The sequence below is a fragment of the Pagrus pagrus genome (assembly GCF_965226575.1).
Source record: "Pagrus pagrus genome assembly, chromosome: 5".
NCBI classification, from domain to species: Eukaryota; Metazoa; Chordata; class Actinopteri; order Spariformes; family Sparidae; genus Pagrus; species Pagrus pagrus.
The window spans coordinates 16,200,573-16,227,358 of NC_140189.1; the positions used below are offsets into that span (position 1 = coordinate 16,200,573).

A 26,786-nucleotide genomic window follows, 5' to 3' on the forward strand; every position below is an offset into this window, starting at 1 on the left:
TCAGCAAAGAATTACATCGCAGAGGGTTGTTTCACAGTTGTGGAAGAAATCTACTCAGATCTTTTACGGAAAGTAAATTAACTTAGTTACAGCCCATCCATGCTACTGGGTCATATTAGTAATATAGCACTGTGTCACATAATATAACATGTATGTTTTTTATATGAAAAGTAACTGCAGTGGAGTAAATACAATTGTACAATATGTACCTCTTATCTGAAATGTAGTGGAGTGGAAGTATGAAGTGGCATGAAATGGAAATACTCCATACTTGACTGAATTGACTTAAAGTTACTTTCCACCACCATTAATTTAATCGTCAGAGCCTTTTAATACAAATTTAAGTTGCTGGACAAAGTACTGAAAATCTATCACCTGATGACCTTTGATGCATTTCAGTGTTTTTAAATAACTCAAAGCGTCAGCTAAGGTGATGCAGCTCTCAACATCCTGATCCTCGCTGTGGTTTCAGTCTCTGTGGCAGACAGCTTTCAGCTCTCCATCACAGGTTGTAGGTCACTTCCTAGCTGCAGCAGTTTTAGGATTGTGATCCCTCTGTGCCTGTAATCCTCTCTGCTGCGTGCCTGATAAAATAAAAATAAGCTAAACATGGAGAGTGAACTGCCTGCAGCCTCCCTACGCGCATCAGCACCAACAACACGGAAAGTTTTTTGCCGCTAACATGTTTTTTCTCTCTCTTTCTCTCTTCTAGTCCTTCCATTACACCTCTCTAAGAACGAAAACCAAAAAGCGAAGTAAAGGTAGACATTTTCTCTGCATATCTTCTTACGTATGGCTTGAAAATGTCAAGAGGAGTGTTGAGACAGGCTCGATGATATAACACATTGCATATATATGTGAAAAGTCAAAATGCACAGTACTTGATGAAAACAAAGGTGGCACTGCACTTGCAAAATAGAAAATGTACATTCACAGATGTCACCTGCTACACCTGATTGATTGTTCACCCTTATTTGGATGCTCCTCATGTATCACTGTCACAAGTGTATTACTCAGAATATTCTTTAGTTTGGAGAGATTCAACACTTCATATTGCTTACTGCAGATTTAAAAAGGGTCCAGACATTTAGATTCAGCCTTATTTTTCTTAATTTTCGTATTAACATCGTTCTTTCCCCTCTGCAGGTTCCCTCACGAGTGCCAGTCGAAGGAGAATTTCCTGTAAGGACCTGGGCCACGGTGACTGCGAGGGCTGGCTGTGGAAGAAGAAGGATGCTAAAGGCTACTTCACCCAGAAATGGAGGAAGTACTGGTTTATCCTCAAAGAGTCCTGCCTCTACTGGTACACCAACCAAAATGTAAGGAATCACATTGAACGATAATTATGTCCTGAAATCCATTGTCAAACTCTTCTAGTGTTCATCAGGCAACATGTTTTACCGACTAATTTACTAATTTACAATCAGATATCACAGCTAGAGGAGTACGCTGTTGATTTTACACAGGAGGCTGAGACAGAGACACCATTCACACCATTACAAGACACTGTACCATCAACATGATTTTGAATCTATTATTTCAAGGTAAAAAAGTGACATAATGTTGATTTAAAATATCGTAATTGACCATTATAACATAAAAATGTCCATGTAGTTGCAATGTCCTCAGTTAGATTCCTGCTCAGAACTACGGCAGAAACAAAAACATTAGACATCACTGAAATAAATTAAGGACTAATGTTACAGAGAAATGTAGCTGTTTATTTTCCGTGTTATTCAGAACATTTTCTTGCTGGTTACTGTTGTCAAAGAGTCTTAGAATGATCATCATCTCTACAAAAATTTTACAGGCTTAAAGAAGTTTTGAGTTATATTGTGTAAAGTCCATTCAGTGTTGTTTTTCATCACCCAGAACCTGTTTTTGTGTAATATTATCTTATATTGTACATTCAGCTCTCATACTAGACCTGCAACTAACAATTATTTTAATCATCAGTTATTTTTTCTTGACTGATCAATTAATCATTCTGTCTTTAAGATGCCAGAAAAGAGTAAAAAAATAAATGCCCATTACAATTTCCAAAAGCTCAAGTTGATATCACCAAACCCCTTATTGTGAGACAAACAATCCAAAAGCCAAAGATATCCCATTTACTAGCAGCTAATTCTCACATTTGTGAAGCTGGAACAATCAAACGTTTGGCATTTTTGGTTGAAAGTTGACTTAAAATGTTGATTGAATTATCTTATAGATGGAAATTAATTTGATGTCAATCAACATATTGAGTAATTGATCAATCGACTGACTTTTGACATCATTTAAACACAAGACTCACTTTAAGTTTGGATCAATGGATTAATTGAATATCTGCCACATAATGAAAAGAAAGAGAACTTCCCCAGACCCGATAATTAACTGTAAATGTGATGATTTGTTTTTATAACTCAGTGTTCCAGCCAAAGATAATCATATCTCGTCCATCTTTTTCTTGTCAAGTGGTGAAAGGAGTTTATCCCGGCAAACGTAAACAACATATGTTGTTTTCATACGCTTGACTACGAGTACTACTCCCAAATAAAATTGGCATATCAGTATGTATGACATTTCGTTCTGTGTGTTGATGATGTACCACCACCCTCCATCTGTCTGTGCCTGCAGGATGAGAAGGCTGAGGGCTTCATCAGCCTCCCAGAGTTCAGAATAGACCGAGCCATAGAGTGCAGACGGAAATTGTAAGTGTCCCTCACGTGTCACCGAAATTACTAATCAAGCACATTTGCTCTCACCCACACAACATGAAGCACAAAAACACTAATCAGTCTCCTTCTCCCTGACTGACTGCAGTGCCTTCAAAGCCTGTCATCCAAAAATCAAGAGTTTCTTCTTCGCCACAGATTGTCTTGAGGAAATGAACAGGTGAGTGAGTGGGTGTCTCTCCGAGAGCGTGTTTGTGTCTTAATGTGGACAATAGTCAGATGCTGGGGACGTCACGTGTTCTTTCATGAATATTTTAACCGAGTAAACCAGGTTTACACAAGGCAACAGCCCACACAACACCATGCATGAATAAGGCATGAACCTGGCCCTCTGTTGTTAAATGTGGAACTGTGTGTGTAAATGAGTGTGCGCCTGTGTGTCACGTGTGCGTGTGTGAGAAGGAGACGGTAGCGATATTTGCAGGAGTGCTGATGAGCTCTAATTATCCACACCTCTCCTCAATAACGTGGAGAGATAATTGGGGGAGCGTAATTAACCAGCTATATTTGACTTCCATACCGCGGCTGTAGGTTCATGTGTGAATGTGCTGCTGCACACGTTTTCATGTGTGTTTGTGTATGTGTGTCACAAACATGTCTCCTTGGTGCACTTACATCTGGATTGTCCTAGTTTCTGAAAGCAATCACTAATACAGTTGCGGTTGCAAAATGTGAGCATAGTCGACCAATCAGTTGCATTCAGTTCTGCAAGCCATTGAAAAAATGTCCCAAAGCAGAGACGTTTTTCGGGAATAAGACAGCCGAAGATCTAAACATAGACGCTGATTCCTAATGTATTAAGAAGAAACTGGATACAGCTTTGGAGACAGGGCACTGGTCATTCCTTCCATTCATGAAAGTTGCTCAGTGGCGCATGACGGCAAAAACGCTCAACTTCCTGGGAACAAAATCACCTGGATATTTTACATGCCTCCACATTGTGGGGCCCATAGAGCAGTCGCACTGGAGACTTCCTCCGGGTGAGCAGGCTGACTTCCTGTTTTAGCCCTCCGCTATCTTGAATGGGGATAAAATGATCAAATCTTGCGCCCCTTCTAGACTTCCCAAATGTTACCGGACCGAACAAAGTCGCTCTGTGGGGCTTGTGACACTCCCCAAAAATGTAACAGCCACATTTTTCCACAATGTAAGCTTATGGGAAACAAACTTTTCCAGGGGTTTTGGTTGAAGTGAAAACAAGTAATAACTAGAATGGCATTTAGTAGAGCGCATAGCTCAGCCAAGGTCCATCAGGTCCATTTAATTCAATCAGCCTAATCCAATATCAAATAAAAAGTATCTAAATCAGATAGATCTCAGATTTATACTTGGATCCGCATCAAATCACACTTGCTCATAGATACCAGCTTACTAAATACCCCTGATTTTCCATGTATTATTCCCTGAGAAATTGAAAACAATGCCGAAAAATGCCCTATCTTGCAATGTTAAAGAAAGTGAGAAAAAATGTCTGGATCAGCACCAAAAGTTAATGAGATCTATTTTGGAAGTTTCATGAAAATGTGTTAAGTAGTTTTTGTGTAATCCTGCTGACAAACAGACATGGGTCAAATCATAACCTCCTTGGTGAGGTAACTAAGAGCAGAGGTTGCCTGGTGTAGGAAGACAAATGATCAGAAGCCACACCGAAGAATGAATTCAAGGGAATGTTCAAATGGAAAATTGGAAATGTGTTGCTGCATCTCTCAACACTCTGTGCCTTCCCTTCCCTGTCTGTGTCGCTCAGCCTATAGCCCATTTGTTCCTGATGAAGATGTAAACCTTTAAAAATGGTTCACAAATATACAGTTTTATTTTTGTAAAGGCTTGTTAATTTCTTTCCATTATGGTGACAATCTTAAATCAGGATAATCGTGAGTATACTCACATCAGTGACCTGACAAAGCTGTCTAACTTGCTAACGTACAGTCTTATATTGATTTCCTGATTTATTTTGAGGTGCCACAAGAGGAACCTGTATCTCTCTGGTCAATCCAAATCCTAAACCTGTCACCAAAAAAAAAAGTGTAGATCAACTGTGTGAAAATGCTATGGATTCAAACTAAAGAAGGACATGGAGATGAGGTGCCCACCATTCATTTATCCATTATTTATACAGGGGGACCAGATGATTTATGATTACCTTATTTGAAATTGTTGGTTTTTCTTTAGTGCATTTGTTGGGGACTATTTTAAGACACAAATTCAAACAAATTTGGCATACTAGTGAGTGTCTCACTCTCAGTTCTGGCAGCCAAACTGTGTATGTGGGATCGACTCAAAATAAACAACAGTGCAAAAGTTCAGCTTCATGAGGGAACATGTCAGCCAGTTCAACAGTGAAGCTCACTGATGTGTTTCTACAGCACAGCGGACGAAGCTACATCAGCCTTCACCTATACAGAAAATACAAGTTAGTGGATCAATCAATCTTTAAATTTTGGGTCTTTGGAAGTCCTGTGGCGTGCACGTCCTATGATGATGGGTTACCTGTTCCTCACGCGCAGACCGGGCCTCTATTCTTAGTAGCGACCTTATTATCAGGTGTCTGCAGAGAGTCACAGGACAGGCCAGGATCTGCAGCGGAGACAGACAGAGGGATGGGGTGAGGACAGGAGGCGTGCGTGTGGAGAGAGAACGCCATCTGAGACTCACTGCTGAGAGAGAATGGGACAGAGGATTGTCACTTCTCTCTTTCTTCATCCATCTCTCTAATTATCTCGGTGCTGTTCTCTCCTCGTCAGGGGGATGGAGTCAGTTAGACACATATCAACTGTTAAGAGACACCGTTTAAATTATTTAAAGCCAAAGTTTTTTTATTCATCACCTAGCATTTACCCAGTATAACCCATCCTTTTCCTCTCCTCCACTCTGCCCCTTTTCCTTTCTTCTTTCTCTTTTCTCTCCTCCTTACTTCTCATCCCTCACCTTCCTTCCTGTAGGTGGATGAACCGGCTGGGGCTTGCTGCTATTGGCTACACACCAGACGACAAGGTGCCACGCCCTGATGAAGGTGAGACAGGTTCACTTGGCCAGAAACAAAACTTTACCCTTTCGTCCGTGAATTGCAAACATTGTTCTTATCTCATTATCAGACTACTGGAGTGAGAGTGATCAGGACGAGGTCGACGGCTCAATGACGCTCAAACAAGAGGGACCCTCATCCCTCTGTGATACTTATCACCGCACACCATCAGTAAGTACACACACACACACACACACACACACACACGCTCTGCATTTTCTTTGCAGTGTTTCATTCTGATGGAATATTTTATTCCTAAAAGCCCCACAGTTTTCAGAGCTGCATAGACCAGAGCTCTCAGCATTAATAAAACATCAGAGTGTGAGAGTATCTGGTTCGGTAAGCAGCCAAGAAGACCATAGCTTCTCTGTGTTCTGCTGCCAGAACTTGTTTACAGTCCGACCTCTTGGTGGCGACAGTTGCCACTGCTCATAACATCTCTGAAAGATAATCTAACACTGAAGTACAACACGTTAAGGAGCAGTGGCGTTGCTACCACCTTAGCCCATTCCTGCCATCTCATTGCTTTTTTGCTCTCATCTTTTGGTCTTTTTTTCTGCCCTCTATTCTTTCCTGTCCTTCTTTCTTCTCCTCTTGTCTCTCCGTCCTCACTCACCTCCTCTGTCTCCTTGTTTTGCGGGTCACATCTTCCTTGTATCTGTGCTCAAATCCCCTCTCCTCTCCATATTCACTCACTCCCGTCCACCTCACAAACCCCTCAGGCCAACCTCCTCCACAGTTATGACCAGTTGCCCCGCTCAGTCAGCTCCATGAGCCTCATGCGCTCCACTCCGTCCCCACTCCCTCCAATGAGTGCCTCCACCTCCCCCATCCCTCCACAGATGGTCTCTTCCTCCTCCCCTCTTCCTCTCCAGGTTAACTCCTCCAGCCCCTTCCCGGAGCCCAAGCACGGGCGACATTTCTCCAGCGAGTCCACGCACTCCCACTCCTCGGCCGAGGACCAGCGTGGAGATGGCATGGGCATGGGTACAGGCACAGGCAGCACCAGTACCCACTCGTCAGGCTGCCGCTCATCCCATCGTGAGCGACGTTCCTGGCAGGACCTCATCGAGACCCCTCTGACCAGCGCTGGACTGCACTTCCTGCAGACAGCACCGGGGGAGAGTGATTACGGAGGCCTAATGGGGAGCATGGCAGGAGAGATGGGGCTCTACGGAGGGCTGGGCAGACAGGGCATGTCCCCGGAGAGACGCAGGCAGGCCACGCTCCCCGTACGGAGACACCACGCCGCAGAGAGGGACAGGGAGCGGGACGGGCCCTTCCCTCTGGAGCGAGGTCCACACTCACACAGCCACACACACCGACGCTCTCACAAGCAGCGCAGCCAGAGTCTGCCCAGGAACAGGGACCCGATGCCAGGGAAGCTGATACACACCTCAGCTCACATGGAGGAGAGGAGCGAGGACGAGGAGGCAGAGGGGCAGGCTGCAGACATGCTCCAGGGTGAGGACGGTAAGGAAATCACACACAATGGTTTTTATACAAGGAGAGAAGCATCAGTATGCACAAACACTTTCAGAGGCATAAGTGAAAGAAGTCGCTCTGGTCTTCAGAATAGACTTTTAAGTAACAAATGAGTCAAACATCATGACTTACTAATTAAACTCTCAGGATTAACAGTACTGCTTATAAACTTTTTATTGTAACTTTATATTCAAAAGTCATAGTTAAACTGGGTATCAGGGTGGAAAGTGGACCTGGGACAGACAGCATAAATATGTCCTATATGTATTTCACTTTAAATAGTGTTCAGCTCCTGTACTTAAGTCAAAGTAACAATACCACACTGTAAAAATAATCTATTACAAGTTAAAGGCCTGCATGTAAAAAGATAAATAGTTAAATACAATAGATGTTCATATGCCTATAACTGTGATTGTTCTATCCCTCACAGATACCAGATCAGTCTATTAAGAGTTCAGGGCGAGGGTAGGATCACAGCGTTATGTCATTGTTATGATGTCACGAGTTTTGCTTGTAGTTAGCACCTACATTACATCTGACAAATTGTTACAGACCTGGGATTTGTATTTACCACAGTGGTGTTGCACTCCACTGTTGCACTGTGGGGGGCGCCAAATCGCACAAAATATCAAATGACTACATAACATTGCTTTAAGTACAGCGCTTGAGTGAAGTTATATTTCACCACTCCACTTACAGCCATGGTTCTCTAAGTGTCATGCAATACATTTAGGTGGTCTCAAGATGATTGCCATACATAGGAAATACTAAAAGATGAACTTCTGCTATGCAACCTCTGTTACAATTGCAATCAAACTTTAGAAATCATTGATTGGATGGAGATGGATTCAGACAATGGGCCTCATAAAAGAACATTTTCATGCTCTTATCCTAAACTTTTCTTATTGTTCTTTGTATGGTTTGACATCTGAAATGTCACATCAACAAGACACATTGTGTTTGTTGGTATTTTTCTGCTCTGTCAATATTAAAGTAGGGCAGCACTTAACGATTACTTTCTTTATTGATTAATGTGTTGATTAGTTTCTCCACTAATGACAGAAAATAGTGAGTCCAAACCCAAGTTGACCTCTAAATGTTACTTGTTTTGTTCTACCAACAGTCCAAATTCCCTAAATAGTCAGTTTGCGATAAGAGAAACTCAGAAAACCAGCAAATATTCACATTTTGGAGGCTGTCAGATGGAGATTTTTGCCCTTTTTTTGCTGAAAAAAAAAAATCAATTAATTTTCTGTCAGTCAACTAACTGATTAATTGCGAATTTGTTTAGCTTTATATTAAGCACACCACTGTAGATACCACTGGGGATCATTATGTCATTATAGCAGTTAATCTGACTTTTACTCGTCTCCTGGGTGTGTCAGACCTGAGGGAGTTGAGAGTGGAGAGCAGAGAGAGGAGGGTGTCGGAGGGAAGAGAGCGGCGGGTGTCAGAGGGTCGCGAGCCGGAACCATTGGACGGGCTAGAGCAGCTGTACCGGGCCCTGGAGCAGGCCAACGTGAATGCCCTCGGAGACCCGAGACCCTGTAGCAGGCAGGAGCTTCGACGCTGTTTCACCCAGAGAGCCAGGGACCCACTGCTCAACGACAGGCTGCACCGAGTCCGAGCCCTCCGCAGCACCTTGAAGGTAGGGTAAACAGGATTTAAAGGGACGGTTGACTCCAAAATTAAAAATATGTAGTTTCCCTCTTACCTGTAATGCTATGTATACATCTACATTGTTTTGGTGTAACCCACAATGCAAGTAGCCACAGAGTGACATCACTGGAGGCAATTTATCAGATTACATGCAGCTTCCTCTGGAGCCACAAAATGCTTTATTCTACTTTTTTTCACATATGCAGTGTTGCTCCACAAGACCTGTAAACACACTTTGAATGTGTAAAATTGGCGGAGTTACCCTTTAGAGAAGAATTAGATGTGTGGTAATCCCCTCTTTGCTCCCTCCAGGCCAAAGAGTCGGAGCTGGCGGTAATCTGCGCCCTCCTGGAGGACCCTGGCCTGTGCTCCCAGACCTTCAGAGAGTGGAAGCAGTGGCACAGCGAGCTCTACTCAGACATCTGCCAGCTCAGCCCGGGCACCAACGGCCAGGACGACCTCTCCCCGCTGGCCGCACCTCTCATGACCCACACACACTCCTTCATCGAGACACATGTGTGAGAAAGAGAAGAGAAACAAAGACTGAACTGATACACACACACACTTAGATACACACACACACACACACACCTAAAACACACACACACACAGAGCTTTACATTGGCTGAATCCTCTCTCCTGATCACGACTCTGAGCACGCATTCACACAAACACACACACACACACACACACACACACACACACACATACACAGGAACACACATTGTAAGATGTGTAAATATCATAGAGGGAACAGTCTGAGACCTGCGTGTATGAACTTTTGATAATCCTGAGGACCCCACAGGGTGCCTATTGCATGCCTGAACAGAAAGCATTAATCTTCCTTTGTCTATGGAACTCAGCATAAACTCCACACGCTTGTCGAGCAAAATGGGAAAAAAGGAGACTTTTTAACATGTTCGTTCCTTTGTATTCTCTCAGTTTTGCTATTTTCTGTTTTTCCTGTTAATTTCAAGGGGGCAGGGGGAGCTATGTAGCAGCAATACAGAGGAGAATCCTTTTCACCACAGCACTGTACTAATTTTGTACTGATGAACTTTGCACCCAGAGCCACCAGTTCTCCCCCTTTCTCTCTCTATCATTTTTTTCTTTTTTTTCTTTTTTGTCTTTAGTTCTCTCACTGCATAGCTCGTTGATTTACAGGGACCTCACTTGTTATTCCAGGCTGATCTGACTGACTGACGGGACAGTGTGGGAAATGTGACTTTAAGCGTTAAGACTGTGAAAGGTAGCCGTCAATGCTGGTTTATCTGCTTTAGATGAAAACGAGCGTCGCCAGCGTTGAAGGAACCGTTGTGCCGGCTAGATGCACACTATTTCAAACTGTGAACTGTTAAAAAAAACACACACACACACACAATTTTATCTGCAGAAGGAGGCTCCTCTGGTAGTGTGCACTTCTACGATCCATTCTCTCCCTCTCTTTCTTTCTCTTCATCTCTCTCTCTCTGTGTTTCTGTCCATCTCCTCCTTCTCTTTTCTTAATTGTTCTTTTGTTTCCTCTCTCTCTCTATCTCTAGTCCTCAAAGACTTGTGTATATGTGTATACTGCTGTGTATACTGATGTAAATGTTTGCGTTCCACTACCACTGTGATATGCTTCTAGAGGTAGCGGAGGGAAGACAGAGAGTATGTATTTGCGTGGGTGCAAAACAGATTTTCTTTTTCTTTTTTGTCGTTTTTTTTTTTTTTTAAACAGCGAATGCAAGAGCTAGAGAGTTCTTTTCAAAAGGAGTCACTCACTACAAAGAATGCACTTTCTATATCTCTATATCTCATTGGCTGCATCACAGGGTCTATGTCTCATTGGCCTCTTTACCATTGCTGTTCAAAATATCAGGTAAAAGCATTTGCCGTCTCATTTTCTAAAGATTTGTGTACAGTCTACAAATATATTTAAACATAGAAGAATATATAAATCTATTTACGTTTTGTGTCATAGATATAATGTAAAGTATGATGTATTCTATGCCAAGGTTTTGCAGTGTCCCCCTCTTCACTCTGTAGACGCAGGGTGTTTTTCAGTTGAACAACTAGGAGGCAGACGACGACAGATTGACAGATGATTTTTACTGGTTTACATCACGGCTGACCCTTCTCCTGGTGATGTGTTGCATGAGAAAAGGCCTGGGACTGATTTGATTGGACGGGGTAAAATATTGTGGATCATTTGTGTTCTTCTTCTTCTTCCTTTTTTTTTTTTGGTTCTTTTTTTTATCTTCCTCTCATGATTGCAAGACAAATTAGACTTGTAGCGCATGATACATGCAAAAGTACTGTTGGTGAATGACTTTTTATTCATATGTTCATAGATTTGATGTTCTTTTTTTGTCATTAGATAGTGTTTGAAGACACACACTGTACAATGACTGAGGGAGGCGCTTTTCCTGCTCAGTTATCTCATGCAGATCCTCCTTTAGCATGCTACCAGGAGGCTTCAATTTGATGTTTTTGGTTTACATAGAAAGCCTTTGACACGTGTCCAAAGGCTTCAGGAATCTTACCTGAGAGACAACAGTACAGTTACTTCTAAAAACGAAAGATATTTTGACATTCCTCCAAGCATATGGTTGATACTGGGCGGTCAAAGACCTGTACACTAAATGGTCTGCAATGTCTGTGAAACTCGGATGAATCATTTCATCTGCAATATCAGGCCAAGGACTCAACGGTGCCCCCCAGTGTCGAGGACTCTGAGAGACATGCGTAGCACCTGCTGCAACCAGCACTATCTGTACTTATTCTTCATATTTTACTGTAATCCTTTGAGTGTAGGTTCAGGTTTTTTCATCATGTCACACTGTCGTGAAATATCAAAAACACACCCCCAGAGATATAGCTCATGTTTTTTGAATGGTTAATTTGAGAGTACCACAAAGAAACTAAATGATGCAAGCACTTTCCCTGTGCCTCCCAAACCCTCTCTTTTGGCAACGACGGACTGACCATACCGGCGATCCTACACACACACAGCTGTAGAAGAGTTACGATACAGTTTTAGTCTGCAGACCTCTCTCTACGTTTCTCATCCGTAATGTCGGCCTTCTTTTTCCAACCGCTGCTCCGCTGAGCAGGCGACATACTGTAGAATAAGGAGTGCGAGTTATGATTTGTAGGCACAGACTGTGTTATCCCTCCCAGATCTTTGTGTGTGTAGACCTGCAGAAACAGGCCGAAAAGGGAGATTCCACTGTGTGTTCTTTCAGGGGTGTACACCTCATGGTACATTGCACAGGTGTGTAAGATGTAAGTTGCACTGCGACATTAAAAAAGGAACATATTGCTCTTTTTCAAGGATAATATTAGCTTACTGTTATTCTGTACATTAAACTGACTAAAGATGATATTAAAAAAGAAAGAAAATGACATTTATTCTTCCTAAAGTAGCCTTTTTTGGTTTCATATATATGAATATATATTACAAAAAATACAGATTGTAAACTTAAGTTGTTAAACTTTGACTTCAATAAACTGAATCCTCTGCACTATATGCTATGTTTTGTTTATGTGTACCTTTTCTTGGATTTATTGAAACAGCATTGTTCTGTGCTTGTGTTAACAGGATGAAGATGACTAGATTTCAGAATGAGGTCAGGGGTCATCCTAGAAGGCCAGGGCATTTTTTTTCTATTTCTTAGTTAACGTGTACAGTAGGGTCAAAAAGTCTCAGACCACTAGTCAAAATACTACTATTTTGCATTTGTTTTGAATGTAATTCTATTTTTTAATTACAAACACTTATAATTATAATTTAAGTGAAAAGTTGAATGTTTGAAAATTTTACATGAATATCACAATATCTTTGTATTTGGTATGTCCCCCTTTTGCTTTAATGGCAGCATACACTCGAGCTGGCATGGACTCCACAAGTTAATGCGAGGGTTTTCGTCAAAGCTTCTTGTTATGTCCTGTGGAGTCCTTCTGCAGCAGGATAATGACCCTGAACACACCTCAAAGCTTTGCAAGAACTACTGGAAGAGTCCTGACTGTCATGGATGTTCCTCCACAGTCACCTGACCTCAACCCCGTTGAACATTTATGTTGGTACTTGAAGACAGAAAAACAACAACATTATGTGACATCACAAGACGCTTTGTGGAGCACTTTCAAATCATGCTGGGATAACATGAGTCAGTGGGTTTTACAAAATCTTGTAATCGTGCAGGCTTTCATTAGACATTTTAATCAGAAGAGAAAGAGCTTAATTGACTGATTTTATTGTTTTTATGCCTAAACAAACTATATAAACAATCTATCTTTGTTTTCATGAGTGAACAAACTGACCTTAAAGGACAACACAATTTCATACTGTTTTACTTTGTTTATATCTGGCGGACCCTGCCACCTTTCTAGCTTCAAACAGTGTTCTGTGGACCTTATTTTCCTCTGAGAACAGCTTGTTTATTCAGTTATGGAAAAGATAAATATGAGTTTGTATTATTACCTCATTAATCTTGTAAATATTAAAATTCTGAGTTTGAATTTCTTCTACAAAACTACATAGCGCACCTTTAAAGCATAAGGGGGACAAACCAAATAGTAAAATATTCTAAAATTCATTGATGTTTTTCAAGTTTTTGAATTTTTTTTCAACTTTTCACTCAAATTGTTAAGCTTATATCATAATTTGTAATGAAAAATAATATAACATTAGAAACAACTACTGTATATACTGTATATCTGCAAACACATTGAGCAAACTGAACCATTACCAGTTCTCTCCATCAGCAAATATAACAAAGAAAAACTAGCATGCATGTACTGCTGTGTATCCATCCATCGCATTCAACCATTATCTATGCCCACTTTTCTGATGCAAGGTCAGAGAGCCGGTATACAGCCTGTGCAAGACACCGGTCTATCAGAGGGCTGACACACAGAGGCATTCACACTCATATGCACACGTGTGCAATTTAGAGTTTTCAGTTCACCTAACCTTCATGTAGGAATGGGATGATGTGAACGTCTCACATTACACTATTATCATGATAATAACAAAATATTCTTAAAACTCTTAAAACTGCACAACATACTGCCCTTTGTGCTACAGTATCACCTCCAAGTTCCTAAAAAGTCCATTGTAAAGCGTAATCTACTATGATGGAACAATACTTAAAGGGGCACTATGTAGTTTTGGAGGAGAAATCAAACAAAGACATATTTATATTTACAAGATTAATGAGGTAATAATACAAAGTCAGAAATATTTATCTTTTCCATAACAGAATAAACAAGCTGTTCTCAGAGGAAACATAAGGTCCCCAGAACACTGTTTGAAGCTAGAAAGGTGGCAGGGTCCGCCACAAAGATAAACAGTAGGAAATTGTGTTGTCCTTTAAGGTCAGTTTGTTTGTTCAGTTTATTCACAGAAAAACAAAGAGAGTTTGTTGAGGCATAAAAAAAAAAATCTTTGTGGAAAGTTGAATAAGACAAATATAGGAACATGCAACATGTGAACACAACAGAAGTCAAAATAATAAAGCTCTTAAAATTAGATTTCAACCCAGAGTCCTTCTGCAAGACATGGCCACAACATTATAGGCAGTCATACCAGAGTAACCGCTGTTACTGTAACTCCAACAGATTCGCAAATAATTCAAATTACCAATGACATCAGACTTGATGCATTGAACCTTAAGCTTCCGGGGACCCTTGTGGTCTTGGGGGTCTGCTGCTCACCTGGCCTTGCTCCCGATAAATCACCGCAATGAACAATTGCTTTACATGTGGGACTACAGTTGAATAATTTTGGACACGGCTTTAAATATTAATCAAAACGAAATGTGATAGTTTAACATTGTAATTACATCCATGCATATTTATAGAACAGTCATCACCGAAACTGAGAGCTTGAGAACAAAGTGTGAACAGACCGCACCTGCTGAATGAGCTCACTTTATCACCAGGCACCTGCAGCAGCCTGGTGTTAAAGTGAGGTCATTCTGCGGTTACTCTGGTATGACTGCCTATAATGTTGTGGTCATGTCTTGTAGAAGATTAAAAAATTCAAATCTAATTTTAAAAACGTTATTATTTTGACTTCTGTCGTGTTCACATGTTGCATGTTCCTATATTTGTCTTATTCAACTTTCCACAAAGATTTTTTTTATGCCTCAACAAACTCTCTTTGTTTTTCTGTGAATAAACTGAACAAACAAACTGACCTTAAAGGACAACAGAATTTCCTACTGTTTAACTTTGTGGCGGACCCTGCCACCTTTCTAGCTTCAAACAGTGTTCTGGGGACCTTATTTTCCTCTCCAAAACTACATAGTGCCCCTTTAAGTATTGTTCCATCATAGTAGATTACACTTTACAATGGACTTTTTAGGAACTTGGAGGTGATACTGTAGCACAAAGGGCAGTATGTTGTGCAGTTTTAAGAGTTTTAAGAATATTTTGTTATTATCAGGATATTGTAGTCCGCTAGGTGGCAGCAGCTGACCGAGGTTTGGACCGCTCGGAGCCGCTGCTGAGAGCCCAAAGTAGAAGAAGAAGAAGAAGGAGGAGCGCTGTCATGGCGGCCAAGGTGAATGCTTGACATTTCCTCTTCGGCAAAGTTTTATTTACTTTTATGTGTATAATGTCAATGAATGCGCCGGTGTGCTGTTAACGTCCACTGTCCCCGAGCTGTTAGTGCAAACCTGACGTGGCTGTCACCTCGCAGGCGTTGAGCGCTACGCTGCATGAAAACAGCTGCTAACCACGTCTGCTGTGTTAGCTTCGCTGAATGAGGCGATGCTAAAGTACACAGTGTTTTGCTGCGTTAGCTGACAGCAGTTTGAGCAGAAACGTTACTCTCACAATGTATTGTCTCCTAAGCATGTGTAATACAGCCGATAAAATATAGATATTTGTCAAGTGTGGCTTCGCTATGTAACATAGACTGTTTTAACACATTTTGCAACCATGTGAGCACAGTTAGAGACAACATCACAGTTAACGTTAGTTAGCTTAGTTTGAGCTGGTTGTAACTTACTCATGCAGTCAGCAACGTTAAATGTAGCTAACGTAACTAAATACTATATTGTAAGTTATACATACGGTGGCTGTTATGCTACTATGTGCCTACATTTATTTAATGATTAGCTACTATAACTTTCACTGAGTATGGTGCATACCAAACATACAATAAACTTATAAAACATGTTTAAAGTACCCAGCAGTATACAACGCCACTAATATGAGCTCATGCTGAACCCCTTTCATCATTCAAATTCAGCTTACGTGTCAATGCTTCAATAATAATACTTCATATGTGATAAAGCTGATATATATTGTGATATACTGTCATATAGCTACTGTATATACTGTGATAAAAGCTGATACTAATGTAACAATAGCTCTTGCTATTGCACAAAGAATGTAATATTGTCACACTTTTACTGAAGTGAAATTATGACTGCAAGCCTTTTACTTTTAATGCAGTCTCTTTTTTTACATTTACATAATGTAAAGCATCTCCTTCTTTCACCACTGGAGTCATCAGTCTAAAGTTGGCATTGTACTTCTGTCTTGTGTTCCAGGTGGCGATAGTGGCCGTCCCGACGGTGCTGAGCATAGCCTCCATCAGAGTGTATACTGTGAGGGAGGTGCCCACTGATGGGCTGGTTCCTCGGGGAGAGGTATGGCTGTCCCAAAACGTCAGCAGAGCTGATATGAGAGAACTTATTTCCATTAACTGAACTGTTACACGTCATTATTTAAATGCTGCCTCTGCCTCTGTCCCCAGCTGAACATCTACACCCCAGTGCCACAGTCTGCCCAGGCTCAGTTTGTTCCAGAGAGTCCGGGGGTTATTCAGAGTGGGTTAACCACGGCGAGAGAGAGCATACTACCATTTTTCCAGGCTGTTAAGGTATTTAGTTTTGCTATGTGTTTCTATAGCAGCACATCAGAATAGTTTAGAGTTCACTGACACCACCTGCTGCAGATTTAACTCACACTCTCACATCCTCTCTAACACCTAAAACCCGAAGAACAACAACCCTTTCACAGATGTAGTGACATAAGTGTGACATAAATGGAACATGACTTAAAACACGTTCTCGAGGTCTTATCTTGCACCTGCAGCGTTAGTTTCCCAAGCCTGATTTTTGTTCCTCTTGTTTGCGGTTACAGAGCACAATCCCACGTGCTGCAAATGCTCTGTGCAGGTACAATTTTGCAAACAGCAATGTTCAGGAGCCAGACAGGAAATAGTGTTCACACAGTTAACGTCGCCTGCAACTGTAAGGTTTGCTGCGAGGAGATTTGACAGTTTGATACTGTAGATGGAAGATGGGGAAAACACACTTCACACTGACTCACATGTATCTGTTTCAGTATTGCCTAGATAGTTGTGTTCTTGCTGGCCTGCTGTAATGGTTGATTTCAGCTTTGTCCTTTGTTCCCGGCAGGGTGCCTGTCTCTCTGTGAAAAGGGGAAGTGTAAATCTATACCATGCAGGAGAGGGTGAGTAAACAGTAGGACACATATAACTAATATTCCTCCCTGAAACTCAAAACATAAAGGGTAAGTTAACCCAAAAATGAAAATTCAGTCTTTTTCTACTCACCAGCTGAAGTTTCATAGTCCACAGAACATTTATGGAGCTTCAAACAAAATCAGCATTGCATCATTCTCCAGATGACGTAGATGGGGATTGTTAGAAACATTAAAAACAAGGCAAAGACTGGCATAATCTAAATCTCTGGAAGCCTCGAAATCCCAGATTGATATGAAAAGACATTATTTACTCCCTTGACACTTGGTCGAGCCCATGCACCCGCTCCTAATGGTTTGCTTTAAGCTTAGCAGCTACAGAGGTGATTTCGGCTTTAAAAAGGGTTTTCAAAACAAGTCCCTATGTCCTTCAGTTGTTGCAACGCAGTTTTGCTGTGAAGCTCCAGAAATCTTTTGTGGGGTATTTTTCATTTTTGGGTGAACTAATCCTTTAAATTTCTTCCTTTCCTGACAAAGCAGTACGATGGGATTACATAAGCATTTCATTACCTCTAAAGGGTTTTTTTGTACATAACAAACTACTGACAACCTAAAAAACAAATCTATTTATGGCCTTATTAAATTACTTCTCTGTCTCCAACCAAGGAAAATATGTAAGAAAAGCTCTGTTGCATTTTACTATTCATAAGTGAGACCACTGCACATAATATTAAGGTTATGATTCTTGACATATATGTCACCAATCCCACTGTTACTGCTGTTAGTGTAATAGATAATGTCACAGTTTGAGCAGAAGGTCAGACCTCAGTTCAGAATTGAGAAAGCTGAAAGTATTTGTCATCATGTTGCCTGTGTTTCTGTTTCCCAGATGTGTTCTATTACTTGAAAGACCCACCCCCGGAGTTTCTACCCAGATTTGGTACCATCACCATGGCTGGCCTGCTTGGCATGTTCTTGGCACGGAAAGGTAGCCTGATCCACAGTCAATATATCACAAACACTGTGTGACAAGTGTTTCTAAGCCCATGTAGTAATATCCTTTTAATCAATCATGTGTTTCACAAAGTGGTGAACCTCGAACCCCCTCCTTGCTTCTGAACCACTGAACCTTTACAAGATGCCTCTTTCTTACCAATCATGATACTATCACCTGTTACCAATGAACCTGTTTACCTGTGGAATGTTCACAGAATAGGCATATATTGACAAAAATTGATTAAGTTTTCATGAAGTTGTCAAAAGAGGTTTAAAACCAGACAGCGTCTCTCTGTCTGCAGAGTCTATGTTATTGACAGCAGATGGAAAAATTGGTCGCCAAATATACCTCCCCAAGTCAACCATATGTGTCGGAAACACTGCAGAGTTGTTTATCTTTTCATTTAACAAAATGAAAACCAATTCATCAATTGCGTTACTGTTCAGTGTCATAGTAACAGTTAAAACCTGAACAAAGTAAAAGTAGGTAACACAAATACTTTGCTACAAAGTTGGGCTGACAGAGTATTGAGGTTTGACATCCCCATCCCCCACAGCCTGTACGTAGAACATGTATAGTGATCAAAGAAGTTTGTTTCCTTTCCTCTGAAAGCGTCTTATATTTCCTTTTGCACCACTGGGAAATAAGAATTCTAAGAATTTTCTCCACAGGACGTCTAAACTGTCAACATGTGGTATACACTATAGATGTAACAGCATTGTATTTATAACGGACTGTTTTGTCCCTTGCAATATCATAGCTGCTATAGAGGCACTGAGCTGGCTTGCATGCCAAGCTAGCAGAGTGCCTCTGTAGCAGCTTTCTTTTAATGTAACAGCTGAACATAATAAATAGAGCATCGCATATTTTTATGTTTACAGTCTTCTCATATTTTGGACCCCTTTGCCAAACATATTAATATTCCAGTGCACACCATGATGTGATTGACACTATTTTATTAACAATGACATTAAAAACAATGATGAGCAAACTACACATTGTGTATATTGATCTGTTTGTCTGATGGCACAACAGGCGAAAGGCGTTTTCTCCCGGTGTGCGCTGGAATATTACATCTAGTGTGGTTTACTTCACACCAGCTGTCACCCAGGGGAGCACTGCTGTGCACAGGTTATCTATAGTTTCTAGGATATCACCTTTGATGCACTTTTACTTGAAGCAACCAGTCATAAGGTGACAACTGTCTCAGATCATCAGCATCGGCAGACCACAGTTTGCCATCTGATTTGTAATCACTGTACTGCTGAACCACAAAGTTACAAAGAAAGTCACCAAAAAAAAAACAGGTGAAGTTAAGTTTCCGTTTTCTCGGCACTCTTTCTTCTCTCTCTCTCTCTCTCTCTCTCTCTCTCTCTCTCTCTCTCTCTCTCTCTCTGTGGTGGAGGCAGTTGAATGACATTTAAACATTGATATAATAAAATGAAATCATACCTAATATAGCCATCTGTTTGCCATTCTTTACTGTAAACTTTATTTCAGGCTCTCGTTTCAAGAGGGTAGCAGTTCCAATAGGCCTGATGAGTGTAGGAACTTCAGTCTGCTACCCGGCCCAAGCCGTGGCCGTTGTAAAGGTAACACTACTTTATTCAATCCTGACCTCTCTTACAACCCGAATTATCACTTTCAGAGATTAACACTGTTTACTTTGTTCACAAGGTGACAGGAAAGAAGGTGTATGCAGCAGGAAAGTGGAGCAGTGCGACAGTGTCTTCACTGCTCACCCCAAAGCCCCAAGAGCCTACCAAAGAGACTGCTGCTTCACAACCACAGGTTAACAGTCATTTTGAGTTACTGAACAGATTTATTATGATCTTTAATATGTGTGAAACCAGCTCGTTTTAAATAGAAAGTACTGTGAAGCTGTTTGTGACTAAAACCAAAGCAGTGGTTCTCCCCATACATTGGTAACTCCCTTCCCACTGAATGATTTCCCCGCTTTGCTTTTGACTTGCTCAAAAAATCCCTCCTATCTCTCAATAGGTTGGTTTTCATTTCCTATCCTAGCACTCTTTAATGATGATTGTAGTTTAACTATAACTGTGCACTTGGAGATGTCTGTGATTTAGAAATGAAAGCTTATAACTCACTGTTATTCACCCCATGAGGTCAGATAAATGTCTAAAATGTTCAATGCTAATGTAAGCGATTGCATTTCTCCTTGCATGTCTTCTCGCTTTCCCCCTCCAGTTTAATAAATCTGACCTATTAGAACTGAAACTTTCCAGATAATTGTAAAGCGAGTGCTTTATTCTGTTTATAGATGAAAGGTGTTAGTTCTGTACCTGACACGTACACTTTGAGTGTGATTAATCAAATGGTGAAATTCGTAATAATCATTTTGTGTAGACAAGTGAGTGCAAGTCTTGGTTGAACAGATTTAAATCTTTGTTGTTTATCCACATGTTGTTAGGAAGCTAAAGTGCCAAATCTAGAGTCTGCAGTATCCCAGGAGGCCTCAGCCCAGAGCTCTACAATCACAGAAACAGAGGTGGAATCAGCTGAGTCTGTTCCTGTCTTTGACGAGCCCGTTGTCACCATCGTATCAGAGGAGGTGTCATCAGTAACACTCGCAGAGATCTCTGCCGACCAGACCCCTCCAGACACCAACGCAGGTAGTAGAGATGTTGATCTGTCTGTTTCTTTCCCTGTGTCAGTCTCTTTTGTTTCAATCACACAAAGGCTTCTACTGATGATTTTCTCTATTTCCTCTCCTGTCCAGATCCAGTGGCAGAGTCAGTGCCAGCAGAGACAAAGACCACCACAGCCTCAGAGGAAATACCTGCACCTGTTGAAAGTGAGGAGCCTTCAGACACAAAACAAGCAGCAGAGAATGGCTCTATTGATACCAGCCCAGCTGAGTCTACGCCAAGCTTAGAGCCAGAGCCGGTAGAGGTCGCTTCAGTGGAGGCTGCTTCAGCCGAGTCTGCTGCTGTGGAGGCTGCACCAGTAGAGGTTGCTTCAGTGGAGGCGGCTCCAGTGGAAGCTGCCCCAGCTGAGTCTGCTCCAGTGGAAGCCGCTGCAGTTGAGGCCGCTCCAGTGGAGGCCGCTGCAGTGGAGGCCGCTCGAGAGGAGGCTGCTCCAGTGGAGGCCGCTCCGGTGGAGGCTGCTGCAGAGGAGGCCGCTCCAGTGGAGGCCGCTGCAGTGGAGGCCGTTCCAGAGGAGGCCACTTCAGTGGAGGTCGCTCCAGTGGAGGCCGCTCCAGAGGAGGCCGCTCCAGTGGAGGTCGCTCCAGAGGAGGCCGCTCCAGTGGAGGTCGCTCCAGAGGAGGCCGCTCCAGTGGAGGTCGCTCCAGTGGAGGCAGCTGCAGTGGAGGCAGCTCCAGTGGAGGCCGCTGCAGTGGAGGCCGCTCCAGTCGAGGCAGCTCCAGTGGAGGCAGCTCCGGAGGAGGAAGTCAAATCTGTTCCTTTGTCTGAAGAACCAGGTACCAGAAATATTCTACTCCATAATATAGAAGAGCAGAAAGTGCATTTATGATAAATCTCTATCCTTGGGAAAACTACTGTTGGTACAGAAGTGGATTAATTGGAACTGGAAGTGTACACAATTATGAAAGTGAAAGACAGTTCCTTTGAAAGCTCTTAAAACTGACATTTAGACCCAATAGACACTGGATTTTTGGGGCTGATGGCAATTCCGATATCAGGGAATAACACATTTTTGATACCAGTACATCTGTGATAGGCCAGTAACAGCTGAGCAGTATATCCATCGGGCTGGACTGACATAAGTGTTAATGAAATGTGTTTTAAGCTTTTTGTATGTCACTTATTACTTCTTATTAGAACCAACCAGTACTGTACTCTCACTGATTTGTTTTACGCTGACGGATAAGAACTTTCTAAATGTAATCACCAAAATAATGGTTTGACGGTACTAAAACTTTTTGTGCTTTTGACCATGTGTTGCATTTTCACTTCTCTACAGTGTCCGTTGTTGAATCAGCTGAGCCCGAACCTGCCCCTCAACCTGAGTCAGCTGACCCACCACAAGTCGACGCTGTGGAGGAGTCACCAACACTCACACCACCACCTCCTCAGGAACCTGCTGCAGAAAACAGCAAAGGTAATTTGAACACCTGCTGCACTCACTCCACTACAGTTTGTGAGTACACATGCACACACTGCATCTCTTCTGACAATTAGCTGAATTTCCACGGCACCTAAATGTGTTGGGTCTTGTTCTTGTTAGTGTGTGTGGTGTAAAAACAATCAAGTAAAGTAAAGTAGCGATAAACAAACAGCTGCAGTGCATTACTTAACATCCAGTGTGTGACGTACATGATTACATATTGCCAGTGTTAGAACAGTGCAACATCTCATATATCGGCCAAACACAAACAACCTTTGGCCTTTGGACAACCCATCTACATTGTATATGGACAGATTGAGGAGTTAATAAGTTCTGCAGACTTTCTCCTGTTGGAGTCTTCTGTTAGACAGCAAAAAGTAATATCCACCAAATAAAATAGTACCAGAGTTAACATTTGGATCATGCACTGGACCCACAGTTTGGAACAGTCTAGACAGCCTGGTTTTACCACAAATATAATATTATAATGCAGTGATCGCATGTTGCATAACACCAATTTTACATTGCAAAATTAATAACACAATCTGCCTGTTGGCTACAAATAACCTCCGTCTCCAAGGAAAATACATTTCCTGTTTCACCTTACTGCACATGTCATCCATATGAGAACTCCCAAGACGAGGAAGCATCCAAATACATTTTTGAATATTTATCCAAGGTTAAATGTGCAGATTGTAAGTGGTGAATAGTACGACCAAACATTATTTCTTGACTTTACTTCTTTTAATTTTTTTTTTTCTTGATAACACTAGTTGATCAGTACTCCACTAGAGCAAGAAATGAGACATGAGAGTTGAACAGGTCCTAGGCTGACGATATGTACGAAGATAATAACCTCTACTTAATCTTCATATATAAAATATGCACTAACAATCAAATGGGGCTCTCATTAATTTTATTTACACACAGCTTTGAGTGACTCTTTGTCACTGTTATGTGCAGCTTGTGCAGCTACATATAACTTTTCTAACAGGTCATCAACATGTGCTTTCATTTAATCTTTTTAAAGGTCAGAGTTTCATATCTGTCCACTGTGTGCACAAATTGGTAAACTGAGCGAAAGGTTTGTTAATCCATTTGATTTATAAACTGGTTCATGCTTGGTTTAGCAATCTACTCACATGGATTTCCATGTTTTCCTTTTTCTACCATTTTTATCCCCGTTGTGCAAAACAAATTTAATGCAAATGAATTCGATGAATTGTGAAATAAATTAATCTTATCTGGATCGGGTAAACCACACAAGCACCCAGCACATTTAGCGTACGTCATTTGGTATTCATGAATTCTAGGAAGAGATGTATTGCGTCTGTGTGTGTGTGGGTCTGTGTGTGTGGGTCTGTGTGCTTGTAACAGTCACCATCCATTCAACTAATCCTGTATGGTCACAGTACACAGTGGCTTTGACCATGACACTCTTTATTTTGGTTTGGTACTAATTCAGCTTATCTTAGTTTATTCTAAACCAGCTAAATCCATTCAAGTTTGACACTCAATATTTCTGTGCTTGTGTCTGAGATTTCGTTGCATTCCTCTTGTTGCCCTCCAGGTGGCTCTAGTTTCAAACCAGACCCTGCTCTAATGGACTTCGGCCAGTCCAACCCCGAGGATGAAGACCTGTACAGCACACGCAGCTGAGACATCACAGCCGGCTGCAGGAGAAACCTCATTCCCACACTGCCATCTCACATCTCACTCAGATAACAAACACTACTTGGTGTCATTATGCAGTGTAAATAGGCCATTTTGCAAACATGCAGAGTCAGAAAAAGTCTTTAAACAACATTTCCATTCTCATTTCTTCAGCCCACATCATTTGTTTTTCCACAGAAAAGGTCCAAGTATATTTGCATTGATGCAGCAATGAAGTGACTTCCACTTCACAGAACTGTCTGTTTGCGTAGCAGGAAGGAAACCTGGAAAAAAAATACACCCACAACATCGATTGTTAATTCACAGATGGCAGATTGTGAAATTTTCTCTGTGTGTGTGTGTCATTTAAAAATTACTGGCTTTAGTGCTTCAGCTTTCATCGTCATGACTACGCAGTGCTTTTATTTATTGTAATTTAGCCCATTGCGTTTGGAGGTTCAAAATACTGCACATGTGCTGGTAATGATTATGAGATGGACTAGTACTGCTCCATTTTGTAACATCAAAAATTGTCTTCAGTTGTTCAGAAGCAAAAATAAATCTATATTTTTCACAATTTCATGTTGCGTCTATCAAATACTAAATGCTTACTTGTCAGTATTAGTTGTGTTTTTCAATGTCATACACAATTGCTCATAACACATGAACTCATGAGATAGCGCACACAAAGTTTAACTGGTGAAACGTCACTTCTTACATACAGCATGACATTTTCTTCTGTGCCAAAGCTCTGCAAATAAAAAAAGATTCCTTCAGCAACTTTTTTTATTAATCATCCAACCAAAAGAAAGTCATCAGAGTGAAGGACATTTTACTAAGAAGAAAGATCTTCAATCATCATATAATGAGCAGCTAATGTTGGGCTGGATTTAATCTTCCATTACACCAAAAGCAAATAAACAAAGCCTCTTCTCCTCAGGGAAACGTTTCATCCCGCTTCTTTCTGTAGCTAATGGTAACCAGAACTTAACTGTGCACGAAAGGCTCGTCACTGTCTTTTCTTTTTCATACAATGTTTGTAATTTAGCTTTGCAACAAACATCAACAGACCATCTTTCTTTCTACGCAATGAGTGCTCAGCATCATGAATATTACACTATAACAGTACACTGCCTATTCTGCAAATTTAAAAATAAATGAATCGTACAAATGAAAAAAATCACTTCACAAATGGATGTCCTTCAAAATGTCCCAGTTAAAATGTCTGGAGAGCTGCTGTTCAGACATATTCACAAGTCTTTCATCTCATATTTGGAGGTCATTATTCCAAAACTGGTACCCAGAAGTTATTGAATAGATCTGCAATGAACTGTGGTACAATTATATTTATATATATATATATATATATATATATATATATTATACTGTGGTACTGTGTTATTATATGCAGTTGCAAAATATATTGTAGGTTTTATCAGTGTGTAATTGCACAAAGCCAAGCTAATTATTGTGTGTATCAAAAATAAATGTACATTATTCAAATGTAATGATTTTGTGTTCCCTGCAGATGGCATTGCTCTAAATATGTCAGTTTATCTGTCCTACTGACTTTGGTGTTCCCCTGACCTTTCCTCTAGTGCCTACATAAGGTTGACAGTTTTCTTTTGTTTTTTTTTCGTAAAATATTTCAACACTTATTGGATGGATTGCCATTAAATTTGGTAGACATTCATGGTTCCCAGGGGATGAATCCCTCGACTTTAGTGATACCCTGACATTTCCTGTTGTGCCACCAGCAGGTCAAAGATTTCACTTATTCTGTGAAATATCTCAACATCTACAGGATTGTAGATTGCTCAAAATGTTGTACAGACATTCATAGTTCCCAGATGATGAATCCCTGGGATTTATAATCCCCTGATTTTTCCTCCAGTGCCATCATGAAGTCGGCATGTGGTTTTTAGTGAAATGTTTAGATTAAATTTGAATGGATTGCCGTGAAATTTGGTAGACATGCACCGTCCCAGGGGATGAATCTGACTTTAGCAGTGCGTTGACATTTCCTGCTGTACCACTGGCAGGTTAACGTTTTCACTTATTCTGTGAAATATCTCAACATCTGCCAGATTGATCTACTCACACTTTTGTCAAACATTCATTGTTCATTGATGATAAATTGAAATGACTTTTTAAAATTATTATTCTATGTTAATTCCTCAAACACCTGCAAATCTACATATATTCCCATCAGGCTCAGCTGTACTTTTGGTGCTAATAGCCAAAGCTTGTTAAGACACTAAACTATGATGTTGAACAGGAAAAAAAATTGCTTGCCAAACATCATGTAGGCATGTTAACATTTTGAGCATGTTTACTGATGTGAGCATTTAGCTCAGCCTCACTGAGCTGCTAGCGAAGCTGTAGACTCTTAGTCTTGTTACATGTGATGTTACAATTTACCCATTTGGTTGAACCAAGTTGCAGCAAGTCAGATATTGAATAATACAAAGTTAAATGAGAAACAGCTTCCTTGGCCTGTAAAGTACAAACTGTGAGACTGATAGGAAATCTGTTCCCCAGCGATGCACTCATTGTGGTTTCCTGAAACAAAAGAACAAGTACAGACGTACAGACCAGTATTAATCGCGGAAATTATTATTTTGAGCAACAAACCTGGGAACGTCATCTGTTCTTTAAAGCATTTTGGGTGCCACATGTTTTTGCTTATCTGTGAGCACACAGTTGCTGTTGGACC

The 26,786-nt window shown here is 41.1% G+C and overlaps 2 protein-coding genes across 3 annotated transcripts in view; both read left to right on the plus strand.

Moving 5' to 3' along the window:
* The window catches only part of LOC311257226 (connector enhancer of kinase suppressor of ras 2), a 65,429-nt gene extending 53,051 nt beyond the window's left edge, over positions 1-12,378 (plus strand). For both annotated transcript variants that reach the window (XM_084352752.1, XM_084352753.1), the window contains 9 exons: positions 713-761; positions 1,147-1,319; positions 2,620-2,693; positions 2,806-2,877; positions 5,660-5,730; positions 5,813-5,913; positions 6,618-7,215; positions 8,613-8,875; positions 9,199-12,378. In XM_084352752.1, the coding sequence (XP_084208878.1) occupies positions 713-761; positions 1,147-1,319; positions 2,620-2,693; positions 2,806-2,877; positions 5,660-5,730; positions 5,813-5,913; positions 6,618-7,215; positions 8,613-8,875; positions 9,199-9,408 (1,611 nt within the window). In that variant the 3' untranslated portion in view covers positions 9,409-12,378. The remainder of the gene's footprint in view (positions 1-712; positions 762-1,146; positions 1,320-2,619; positions 2,694-2,805; positions 2,878-5,659; positions 5,731-5,812; positions 5,914-6,617; positions 7,216-8,612; positions 8,876-9,198) is intronic.
* A 2,989-nt stretch (positions 12,379-15,367) lies between these two features.
* apool (apolipoprotein O-like) lies at positions 15,368-25,009 on the plus strand. Its single transcript, XM_084352479.1, has 11 exons — positions 15,368-15,436; positions 16,434-16,532; positions 16,640-16,765; positions 17,307-17,361; positions 18,221-18,319; positions 19,829-19,920; positions 20,006-20,119; positions 20,760-20,961; positions 21,069-21,770; positions 22,274-22,411; positions 23,988-25,009. The coding sequence occupies exons 1-11, from the start codon at positions 15,425-15,427 to the stop codon at positions 24,074-24,076; spliced, it is 1,728 nt and encodes a 575-aa protein (XP_084208605.1). The 5' UTR covers positions 15,368-15,424; the 3' UTR covers positions 24,077-25,009.
* Positions 25,010-26,786: the final 1,777 nt, after the last annotated feature.